The following is a 12583-nucleotide window of genomic DNA, read 5'->3' as shown; positions in this document are numbered from 1 at the left end:
TATCTACAGAAACCATGCTGGTGATAAGGCCTTTCTGCCCATGCTTCATCAAATCAAATCAAATCAAATAAAACGTTATATGAATGGTGCATTTCATACCAGGAGGTAACAATGCACCTCACAGAAGGAAAATGGGAGGGGGTTTACAAACACTTACAGACACAAAAAAAACAGGAATTGACGTACTAACCACACTGCTTAAAAGGTCATTTGTATTAAGGTTCAGCACTATTGCTAAATTCACTAACCTTTCTTTTGTCAGCAGATCCTGGTCACAGAAGTCAGTAGAAATTAGGAAGTGGGGAACAAAGGGAGAGACAGAGGCTAAAAGAGAGAGTCACATGTCTCGCCACAGATTAGGGCAGTAAACAGAGATGAGGATGGTGGGTGTAGAGCGTTGTCCAGGGCCAGATTGCTCCCGCTCACTGCCCAGTTTTCCACAGCGTGGAGGAACTGGCAGACTGTTGCCCCAGACGGGTTTTCTTTAGAGATCCATCAGGCCTATGCTGTCAAAGCAGAACTGAACCCCCTCATACATTCTCCCACGGCTACACAGCAGCGCCCAACAACCAGAAAACTCCTGCTGTGGACACCTCCTCTACCCTAGTATCAGCCTTATTATTCATCCATCCATCTATCTATCTATCTATCTATCTATCTATCTATCTATCCATCTATCTGCATTCCTTTCTCTCTGTCTTTATCTGCTGTTAGTGCATCCATCTATACACTTACATTTACAATTTACTCTGACTTTTTATTGGAAAAGGTTTACATTCAGAGTATTATTATTATTATTATTATCATTGGATCTAAACTGGGTGTCTTTCAGACCTGCCATGTTGGATGATTGCATTCATCACAGTGAGATCAGTGGAAATGTATTAGCCTAGAGTCTCCCAAACAGAACTGGCACTGGTCCACAGTTCTGAGGCTGAGCTAAGCATGTCCATGCCCCTACAAGTCCAGCTTCACCCCCCTCTTATCTGCTCTTGGCTTTTCAAGACTGTAAATAGTATGTGGAAAGATAAGCTAAGATATGGCGAGGGCAGAGCTGAAGCCTTTAAAACAGCCTTGGAGTTAGTGTAAAAGGTATTTTTAATCTTGATTACTGGGTCATATAGGCGGTTGTATCTTCATGTGGCTTAGTGCTGAGGAGTTTATATGTTAGATTATTTTAAATCAGGCTTCTTTCTGAGGTATGTTTTCAATTTACAGGCCTCTGATCATCACAGTTTCCTGTCTTGCCAGTTAAGGTGACCTTATTTTACCTGATGAATGTGCGTCAGCATTCTGCCCACGTTATTGGTTTATTTTCAGTCACATCTAGAAAGAAAAGTGAAAAATGTGGAAAGATTCGGAACATTAAAAAAAGCGCAAAGTGCTGCATTTAAAGTCTTTGGCTACATCTCAGTTTTGTGTGTTAGTCACACTGTACTCCTTAGCAAGGAGTCAGGAGTATCTGACTGTGTCTGTCCGTATTTGAATTTGTCTGTGCCCATATGGCTGTGTCTGTCTCCATCTGACTGTGTCTGTCCCAATCTGAATGTGTCTGTCACCATATGGCTGTGTCCGTCTCCATCTGAATATGTCCGTCTCCATCTGACTGTGTCTGTCCCCATCTGAATATGTCTGTCCCCATCTGAAGGTGTCTGTGCTCATCTGAATGTGTCTGTCTCCATCTGAATGTGTCTGTCCCCATCTGAATGTGTCTGTCTCCATCTGAATGTGTCTGTCCCCAAATGGCTGTGTCTGTCCCAATCTGAATGTGTCTGTCTCCATCTGAAGGTGTCTGTGCTCATCTGAATGTGTCTGTCTCCATCTGACTGTGTCTGTCCCCATCTGAATATGTCTGTCCCCATCTGAATGTGTCTGTCCCCATCTGAATGTGTCTGTCTCCATCTGAATGTGTCTGTCCCCAAATGGCTGTGTCTGTCCCAATCTGAATGTGTCTGTCTCCATCTGAAGGTGTCTGTGCTCATCTGAATGTGTCTGTCTCCATCTGAAGTGGCCTGTGCTCATCTGAATGTGTCTGTCTCCATCTGACTGTGTCTGTCCCCATCCGACTATGTCTGTCCCCATCTGAATGTGTCTGTCCCCAAATGGCTGTGTCTGTCTCCATCTGAATATGTTTGTCCCCATCCAACTACTGTATGTCTGTCCCCATCTGAATGTGTCTGTCCCCATCTGAATGTGTCTGTCTCCATCTGAATGTGTCTGTTATCATCTGAATGTGTCTGTCTTCATCTGAATACGTCTGTCTCCATATGGCTGTGTCTTTCTCCATCTGAATGTGTCTGTCTCCATCTGAATGTGTCTGTCTCCATCTGAATGTGTCTGTCTTCATCTGAAGGTGTCTGTCCCAATCTGAATGTGTCTGTCTCCATCTGAATGTGTCTGACCCATCTGAATGTGCCTGTCCCCATCTGAATGTGCCTGTCCCCATCTGAATGTGTCTGTCTTCATCTGAATGTGCCTGTCCCCATCTGAATGTGACTGTCCCCTACCACAGATACCGCTTGGCCCCAGCACACCATTTTCCGGTGCCGTTCGAGGACGTGTACCGTGTGGTGACGCACTTCCTGCGAGCCAAAGTTCTGGCCCAGTATCAGGTGGACCCAGGCAGGATCGCCGTCTCTGGAGACAGTGCTGGAGGAAACCTGGCCGCCGCTGTAGCCCAGCAGGTAATCATGAGAGAGAGCAAAAGAGAGAAAGAGAGAGAGAGAGAGATAGGGAGAGGGAGAGAGAGATAGAGAGAGATAGGGAGCGAGAGAGAGAGATAGATAGATAGATAGATAGAGAGATAGGGAAAGTGTGTATGTGAGAGAGAGAGAGATAGAGAGAGAGAGGTAGAGAGTGAGAGAGAGATAAACAGATAGATAGATAGAGAGAGAGAGAGAGATAGATAGATATAGAGACAGAGAGAGAGAGAGAGAGTTAGATAGATAGAGTGAGAGAGAGATAGGGAAAGTGTGTATGTGTGAGAGAGAGAGAGAGGTAGAGAGAGTGAGAGAGATAAATAGATAGAGAGATAGATAGATATAGAGACAAATAGAGAGAGAGAGAGAGAGAGAGAGAGACGGAGGGAGATAGAGAGAGAGAGAGAGAGAGAGAGAGAGCGAGAGAGGGAAAGTCATGCAGGTAAACAAGGGAAATAGAGCCATACAGCCATCTATCCTAGACTGTAACTTGTCAGTTGTTTATTCCTGTGGTCACTGGTCACACCACCTCTCTTCCTCTCTCTTTGTTTTAATTTCCTCTCACAGAGCACTGTGACAAACATGCACATGGTACATTCAAAAATACTCTGCCCTGCTGCAAGACCAGACACAGACACACTCTCACACATACACACACACACACACACACACACACACACACACACACACACACACACACACACACACACACACACACACACACACACACACACACACACACACACACACACACACACAACCACACACACAGATACATGCACACACACACACACACACATACACACACACACACACACACACACACACCAAACACACTCATACACACACGCGCACACACACACACACACACACACACACACACACACATACATGCACACACACACACATACATGCACACACACACACACAGGCTGTCCCATAAGGGCCCATAGAACCTCCATGGCTTCTCCTTTAAGGAGCCATGATGATGATTCTTACACGGTTCTAAGATGATGGTTCTGACATGGGCTCGAGTTAGAGATGTTTATTCTAGTACGTTCTAAGATAACAATACATCCCCCCCACAGCTCCAGCAGGACCCAGAGCAGCAGGTGGTGCTTAGAGCCCAAGTGCTGCTCTACCCAGCAGTGCAGGCCCTGGACCTCAACACACCATCCTACCGCCAGAATAAGCACATGCCTATTCTGCCACGCACACTCATGGTGCGTTTCTGGAGCGAGTACTTCAGCAGCGACAAATCCCTGTACCGCGCCATGCTCGCCAACGCACATAATGGGCCCGAGTCCGCCTCCTTGCTCAAGTTTGTGGACTGGGGCACCTTGCTACCGGAGCGCTTCCATGGAGGCTACAACTACACGGCGCCTCTGGTGGTCTCCACAGCGACCCCGGCGTCAGCAGACAGCCCCCTCCGGAGCTTGGGCGATCCGAGGGCGTCGCCGCTGCTGGTGCCGGACGCTGCTCTGCGGGGCCTGCCCTCCGCCTATGTGCTGACGTGCGAGTACGACGTGCTGCGCGATGACGGCGTGATGTATGCCATGCGTCTGAGGCAGGCTGGCGTTGACGTCACGCACGAATACTACCCGTCCGGTTTCCACGGCGCCCTCATGTTCACCACGTGGCCGGCGGACTTCACCATCGCCCACCGTATGACGGACAACCTCATTCGTTGGCTGCAACACAACCTCTGAACCTGTATACCTGTACATGCCACCACAAACACAAACAACACAACAACACAACAAAACAAACATACAATAAAAACATCAAAAGAAGGTAAAAATTAAATTTTCACTCGTTGCTTATGTTTTGTCCCATTCACGTAAGTAGGATTTGGCTTTCGCTTCGGCATCAACTTTACCTACAGTTTTATAGATATCGCTTTTGTTGTACATCCTGCCAGAGAAAATTATTTTAGAGGTTAGTTTTATTTAAATTTCCTTTCTAAACCAAATGAAGAGGCCTAGTTCACTTCACAGTCCTGCACTTTGCTTGTCATCCACTGAGAGCTCCTAAGACATTTCTAGATACCAGTAACAAAGAGATATCCACTTCTTTGTGTACTCGAGGGATGCTGCAAAAACAACCATGAAAGGATACTCTCTCGATATTCTTTGTTTACAGACTTACAGTCGTCAATAACATGTCAGTAGTTGATTACTGTTGTTTGTCTCCATCGTGCTTTGGTTTTGTGCTTGGATTGGCCTTTTTTATCTGACCACCGGGGGAAAGTCAGCTTTACCCATTTTAAGCTTAATTTCTCTCATTAAAATAACTAAATAAATAAGGGTGATATTCCTGGGACCAGAAAACTTTTTTTTTTTTCTTATTTTGTTTGCGTCGCCTAGGGGATTTAGCAACTTAACTGCAGGGTTTACACCTCATGTGATTTTGGCATACTTTACCTCAAACATATTACTTTCTCTTTCTCTCTCTCTCTCTCTCTCTCACTCTGTCTCTCTTTTTCTCTCCCTCTTTCTCCCTCTTTCTCTTTCTTAATCTGTCACTGCTTTACTCTTACTTACTTTCTCTTTGCCTTTCTCTCACATTACCACAACCCTCAAGGCTTCTACCATATTCCTCCTCCTCTCTGTTATTTTCTTCTCTCCATCCATCTATCTATCTTTCTATGCATTTCCCTTTCTCTTTCTTGACTATAAAACACATAATGCCTCAGTTCAGTTTATATGCTGGCCACAGAAACACCTTAGGATGGCCTTTACATGGTCCTCTGACTGTGAGGTCACAACCTCACCACGGTAACCTTGCTATCAGTGGACCAACCAAGGAATGTCAACCTCTCCATTGTGTTCCTCTCGTCTAAAAGGACACAGTGGAAATGGTGTTTCGCCATCTTTGTCTTTGCTCATTTGCTAAATATTGTTGTCATTGTCCTCCCTGTTATAAGCAGTTTTACAGTAGATAGTATAGTGCATACGTGCTTTAGTGTACATATTTGTTCTCCGGGCGTTAGAGTGTTTATTTTAGTGTTTTCATTTTTCTCTTTACACTTGGCTCATCCACCAGCACCAATAGTGCAAGTGGTTTGTTTTATTCTTTGTTTCTCACATGAAAATATGGTACGGTTTACGTAATGATTCATTTGCTAACAATAAAGTGATCCAAATGGTTGGCTTTTCCGAGTTTCTGACTTCAGATGGAGAAAGTCCTGCTGTGTGCAGAGCAAAGCCCCTGTTGGGAGAAGAGTTTTGTTGTTTCTTATGTTTGACATAATTACCTTACAATTTGATGGTTACATTTATATGGCCAAATAGTCTTGATTTTGCGTGTTTGTATTTATTTGTGCATGTGTTCAGTGTGTGTGTATTTAGATACTTCTCTGCTTTTCTTATGCAGTGTACTGGTTGTAATGGGTAGCGTGTGCACGTGTGTGTGTGTGTGTGTGTTTATGCATGTGTATGCTTGCGTTTGTATTTATGTTCACATGTGTGCTTAAGTGTGTGTGTTTGTGTGTGTGTGTGTGTGTATGTATCTCAGAGCATCTGCTTTTGCCATGCAGTGCACTGGAGCCATGCCCTGTGTGTGCTGGGAGTGATGAGGAGTGAGTGGTTGAGAGGCCTAGTGCTGGTGCCTGTGTGTGCTGGGAGTGAGTGGTTAAGGATCCTAGTGCTGGTGCCTGCGTGGGGTGAAATCCTAGTTGATCCGGCAGAGCGCTGCATTTCCTGACGGGGATCAGAGACCCAGGGTCACCCAGAGGAGATATGGATCAGGAGATATGCTGAGGTATGTACCCCTCACACACACCTGCACACCGTATGTGGGTATGTGTGTGTACTGTTGGATTTATGTGCACGTGTGTGCTTCATAGTTTGTGTGTCTGTGTGCATGAGTGTGTTTACTCTTTATGTGTGTGTTTTCGTGTGTGTGTGTCTGTGTGTGTGTTTGTTCGAGGGTGGCTGATTGTTAATTGTTTGCTTCCTGGCCCCAGGTTTCTGAACAACACCAGGGTGTGGACCTTACTTTTGTCACCATGATAAGAATACAAATAGGAAGATTATAGTATATTGGATAGGAAGATTATATATTATCGCAGCAGTTGCTGTGTAATGTTTCTCACATTCTTGGGCAGGATATAGTGTAATTCCTTAAATTGTTAAATTAGCCATGCGTGTGAGTGTGTGTGTTTGTGTGTAGGAGCGTGAGAGAGTGTAAAAAAAAAAGACAGATCGCGATCTAGCCACCTTTGCTAAACGTTGTCTATTTAGTTCTGTCCTTTAGACTGACGCTGACACAGATGATTCCCCCTCTCCCCAAGCAGCTTGTGTTTCATTCAAACCCACGGCAACTCATGTCCATTAACAATCCACAGGAAGTAAGATCTGATCAGGTTTCGGACGTAGCAGGAGAGTAATGGATCACCGGAGAATCAGAGTGATGACATAAGGACTTGTCTTTCACACTTAATTGGGACAGGTCCCAGGTAGGGACAGAGACTAAATTGTACCCACTTTACCCTCTTGGGCATCCTCCTGTGGGCTAGTTTCCCTAACAAAGTCCCTCTGTCCTTTTTAGGCCTCTATCCTTTTAGTGTACTTATACTCCCAGCACAGTAGAGCTCATTAAAGACAGCCGGAGGTACTATGCACATGACAAATGTGTGTGTGTGTGTGTGTGTGTGTATGTGTGCGTGGGTGTGTGTGTGTAAGTGCATGTGCGTGTTCGTGTGTGAGTGTGTGAAAGAGAGAGAGACAGACTACCACTACAGCCAAAAATCTCAATGTCACATGCCAAAACTAATATCCAACAACTTAGCCTAAGTAAAATTAAACAAGTAATTAGTAATATTGTGTGTGTGTGTGTGTGTGTGTGTGTGTGTGTGTGTGTGTGTGTGTGTGTGTGTGTGTGTGTGTGTTGGTCTTCTTATTGTGTTTCAGACATGCATTTTCTATGACCCTGTATGATAGAGTTATTCACACACATGTGGGGTTATCATTAGCCTGTTGACCACAACACATTCCCTGAACATTTATTCTCATAACATTTACCTTTGACTCTGAGACTGACTACATATATATCTGTAGATGTACAAGTTTGTGTTCGAATATTACATCACTAAGGCTTTATCAAAGCAAGAGTGTGTGCTCATGAGGTCTGCCTGTTTCTCCCCTCGAGACAGTCCCACATGACGATGTGACATTGTTATACAAATCTCTCTGCTCTGGAGACTAAGTCATGTGGAGAGTGGTGTGACAAGGATTAAAACAGGCTTATTTCACCGAAGCAGCTGTGATGGAAGTGAGTGTTTCACTTCTCCGAACCCGAAGCCTCCCTGAACTTCTAGGAATTCCACAGCTTTGGAACCATTTGAAGTCTGAAACAGAGCTGAGAGAGATCAAGTAGCTCTTTGTGTTTGAACTGTGAACTCTGACTGGCCTTGAATATCTTCCTCCTCTCTACGGCCCCTGAGCTGTGATGTGCGAACAATAACTCTTGTTGGTGTTGGCAAAAGACAAGAACGTTATTAAGGATTATATCCAAAAGGGCTTACTTTATTTCACAAACAAGTGGTACTACACCGAGAACTGCCCCCCGCCCCACAGTCCTTGACATGGGATCAGCATGTACACTCTTGAAAGGGTGTGTATTGTGTGGGTTGGAGAGTGTACATACCTCTGCATGTGTGTGTGTGTGGGTCTTTGTGTGTGTGCGCGTGCGTATCTGCACGTGTTCGTGTCTGTGTTTGCATTTGCATGTGTGTGATGGAGAATTACTGGTAACTTTGCACATAAAAAAAAACATAAAACAGCTCCAGCAAACATCTGTTGTGTAGTCACGGAACATTGTCCCTACCAACTTCTCTGTCATTGCAGGATTAAAGTTGATCAGAAATGAACGTGTTTATCTCTCAGATCAGGTCTCCACCTCTCTCACCTCCTCCACAGAGGGCTTTGGAGGCTCGAATAAAAACAGAATTGAAGACAAACCTTCAGGAAATCCAAACAGTGTGGCATTTCAGGCCTTTTAAGGTGCCGTGGTTTAGACAGGGATTCGGATGTGACGCCACAACATAGAAGCCAAAAAAGCATTTTTCCATGCATGGCTCTTTAAAGGTATTCTCTTTTGAAACTAATTCATGTGAACTAAACAAACACACCAATCCAACATCACTCACTCCCTGACTGGTATTTGGCTGTTTGTCATCTGGGCCACAACATATTTGCAACATACTCAAAGTACTTAAAAAGCAACATACTATGTTTATCTTCTATTCTCTTCCCCATATGGTTCTTTTTACACAATAAACTGAAACATATTTATCATAGAACAGTTTTCTTTTCCCATGCATTGTATCTCACTTAGCAGTGGCCTTTGATAAAGGCGGCAAAAGACCAAATGTAAATGTTAAAATGTGTCTGGCCACACTGTAGAAGCTTCTAGACCCTTTCCACTCCTGGTAAATAAATTGCAGTTCTAACTGAATGGAGCCTGATCTTTTGGGTTGATGCTCTGATTTCTAGGGAGTCTACAGGGATGTTCTGTCTCCGGAGTCACTCAGCTCTGTGCTCTGTGGTTGAGCTGGCATCAGTGGTTGCGCTGGCATCAGTGGTTGCGCTGGCATCAGTGGTTGCGCTGACATCAGTGGTTGCGCTGGCATCAGTGGCACCTGGATAGGCTGCATGGGGGGAGTAGCGGCACCCTCGCAGGAGAGGTTGCCCGTGTTTGCGCTGTAGATCCCCTTTCTCCAGGGCCAATCCCTAAACCCCCAGGCCTGCATGATGTCACGCACCACCCGCATGAAGCCATTGCCCACAAAGAGGAAGATGAGAGGGTCCAGGCAGCTGTTGGCGGCGGCAAAGCACATGGTTACCACAACGCTTTGCTGCAGCTTTGCTTTGACCTCGCAGGGTACGTCCGCCCTGTGCACGTACTCTAGGTGCAGGGTACGCTGGATGTGGTAGGGCAGGAAGCACAGGAGGAAGACTACCAGCACCAGGCAGACCAGCGCCACGTCCCGGGCACGCCGACCCGACTGGGCCCGCAGGATGTGGCGGATCATCAGTGCGTAGCAGACGAGGACCAGGACCAGCGGCATGGCGAAGCCTACCACCAGGACCACCAGGTTGACTTGGTAGAGGAAGCTCCAGGTTTTTTGGGTGCTGGGCTCGAAGCAGCCGGTTGCAGCTACATTGAAGCCACCCAACGCAGCAATATAGGACCCGGTGCCGCCCACCACGAAGACCCAGATGCCCAGGCAGAGGAGGCGCACGCGTCGGCAGTAGACCAGGTTATGGTAGGACAGGCGACCAGACAGGACCAGGTAGCGGCATACGCTCAATGCTGTCAGGAAGTAGATACAGCAGTACATGCTGATGTAAAACAGGTAGGTGGAGGCCCGGCATGCCAGGTCCAGACCATCCATATCACGCTGGTTGTGTGGGGACAAACCAGTGCTGGTGCCGGAATTGCCCGACCCGGCCCACAACTCCCTCAGGTAGAAGCCGACGCGTAGTGGCAAGGTGAGGACGAAGACAAGGTCGGAGACGGCCAGGTTGATGAGGATGATGGTGGACAGACGGTTCTTGACAGACAGCTTGCAGAAGACGTAGAGGGCCCCAGCGTTGCCGAGGAGGCCCAGGATGAACACCAGGCTGTAAACCACAGTGTAGGCGGTCCATTTGTACTCCACCGAGTGGTTGCACATCACTGGCCCAGGCAGAGGGGACGAGGAGCTGTTGTATGACTGTTCCTGTATCATTGCTGTCCCTGGAAGAGAGATATATATAATGAGACTCTTGAACCATAATCCCACAAGACAAGGAACCATAAGGACATTGGAATTTGAAGGTTTTGTTATCATTGGAGGTCAGGGGAAGTTCAGCGATGGTTTGCTAGATTTGTCGATTTGTCACGGTTTAAGGAAAGGATAATGTCCCCATGGAAGAGCACAAGTTGTTCATCATGTTATGCTTGTGTGAGTGAGTTTGGCTTCATGGATGGATTGGCGTTCTGCTCAAAAAAGGTATAGAGTTATAGTCACAAATAAAGGCAATATGGTTTAAATTATGAGGTATCACAATATAAAACACATTTATTTTGACAACCTTCAGGGATAGTTGAATATGAGAAATTTGAATCTCAAATACAAAGTAATCTACTTGACCTCATCAGTGTGATTGCTCAATAACACAGCATTGCGAAGACCGTCAGGGACAAGATTGAGTGAGCAAAAAAACCACACACTGTTCCACTGATTCTTGTCATTTCACCCATCAGCAGAAAAAGCAAGCTGCCTCCAATAACTTCCTGTTTGCACAACTGTACCAAACGTTCAACCACCCTCTTTGTAGTGTAGTGCAGTGCAGTGCAGTGTAGTGCAGTGTAGTGTAGTGCAGTGTAGTGTAGTGTAGTGTAGTGTAGTGTAGTGTAGTGTAGTGTAGTGTAGTGTAGTGTAGTGTAGTGTAGTGTAGTGTAGTGTAGTGTAGTAGTGTAGTGTAGTGTAGTGACTTACTGAATATGCTCTGTGGGGCTACGTTATTCATTATGGATGACAGAGATGTGGAAAAGCTATAATTCCTATAAACACAAAAGCAACAGCTGACAATCTTACCATATAATGTGGTTATGATGTATGCATCACCCTTTTGCAATAAATGTGCAGCACTAATACTATAACAGCAACATTAAGAAAATCAAGGCTGCTGGCTCCAACTCTGTTTAACAGGCACAGTTTTCCTGTAATACTGAACTCATCACCCATCTGTCTTCACACCAAATGTGCATACATACTTTGTTTAACAGAATGTACAAAAGTACACCAGCAGATTGCTCTTATACCTATATAAAATGTATTGATTAACACAAATCTGTTGTGTTCTGGAGACACATAGAATGCACATGTACTTGATGACAATAGAGGCGTCCCTATTCATCGATATTTCTGTGTTATCTCTGTTATATCTGTTATATCTTTTAAAAACAATTTTAGTCACAATGTCCTGAGCACTGCTTTTATTCCCATGTCTGGGAGCACTGATGGATCCCATGTCCTAGGATTTAAAGGCAAATGTCATTGGCATTCTTTGCATGTAAAGCATAGAGGATGGGAAGAATCTGGTTACACAGTTATTTTAACTCTTTAAACCCTTTAACTTAATACATTGAAATTATTATTATAATTAGCATTAGGGCTGGATGATCTGTCATTTGCTGGGCAAGTATAAGCAATGACATTTTGCATTTCGCATCTTCAGTTTTTCTGGCACTTTTATCCTATTTGTGACTTGCATGTAAAGTATTCTCAAGGGTGATACTAATTATTTAGCTGGGTAGTATTAATTATTTAGCTGTACAGCCATTTTAAACAATCCACAGACACTAAATCACTTTAAATATCCTCCATATCTCTAAAGTATAATGCCAACCAAACCAAAACTACCACTGTCTTTTAATGCACATAAACCCAAAACCTAACCCTAAGCTGCCCAGATAACGTGTCCCATTTCTCCCACTGAAGTAGAGCAAAGAACAATATCTTCACATTGTGTTTTTGCTCTTTCAGTGAAATAGCAAGTCTTGACCACAAACATGATAAGTATGATATATAGAAACGTCTGGTTCTCACTCAGTTTGATTCGCCAATCCAAAAGACAACATCTGTTTTCCTCAGTTCGAAGGGAGCATTTGATTTTACACTGAAGCTCAGGATTAATCCAGTCTTCGGAAAGGAAACAGGACAGAGAGAGGAAAAGAGCGAGTGAGGAAAGAGCAGAGTGTGGTTTTCATTGTCAGACTGTGCAGATGTGTGTTCAGAGGTATGCAAGTTTGTTTATTTTAGATAAACAGAAGGTAAGACGAGTGAGTGTATGAGTGTGTGCGTGTGAGTCTGTGTGTGTGTGTGTGCGTCT

The 12583-nt window shown here is 44.9% G+C and overlaps 2 protein-coding genes across 2 annotated transcripts in view; one reads left to right on the top strand and one right to left on the bottom strand.

Annotated features, from left to right (window-relative positions):
- aadac (arylacetamide deacetylase) overlaps positions 1 to 5800 on the top strand; it is a 15059-nt gene extending 9259 nt beyond the window's left edge. The window contains exons 4-5 of the mRNA XM_080844967.1: positions 2513 to 2684; positions 3788 to 5800. Coding sequence (XP_080701093.1) covers positions 2513 to 2684; positions 3788 to 4408 — 793 coding nt within the window. The 3' untranslated portion in view covers positions 4409 to 5800. The remainder of the gene's footprint in view (positions 1 to 2512; positions 2685 to 3787) is intronic.
- Positions 5801 to 9201: 3401 nt separating this feature from the next.
- On the bottom strand, positions 9202 to 12332 carry LOC308370218 (cysteinyl leukotriene receptor 1-like; the record flags this gene model as incomplete). The annotated part of the gene is made up of 2 exons (XM_080844837.1): positions 9202 to 10438; positions 12301 to 12332. 2 exons carry the CDS (start codon positions 12330 to 12332, stop codon positions 9202 to 9204), a joined length of 1269 nt encoding a protein of 422 aa, XP_080700963.1.
- Between the last annotated feature and the right edge of the window lie 251 nt (positions 12333 to 12583).

Source organism: Sprattus sprattus (genome assembly GCF_963457725.1).
Source record: "Sprattus sprattus genome assembly, chromosome: 9".
Classification (NCBI taxonomy): domain Eukaryota; kingdom Metazoa; phylum Chordata; class Actinopteri; order Clupeiformes; family Clupeidae; genus Sprattus; species Sprattus sprattus.
Note: the sequence above shows the minus strand (reverse complement) of the source record. Positions and strands in the feature narration are given on the sequence as shown.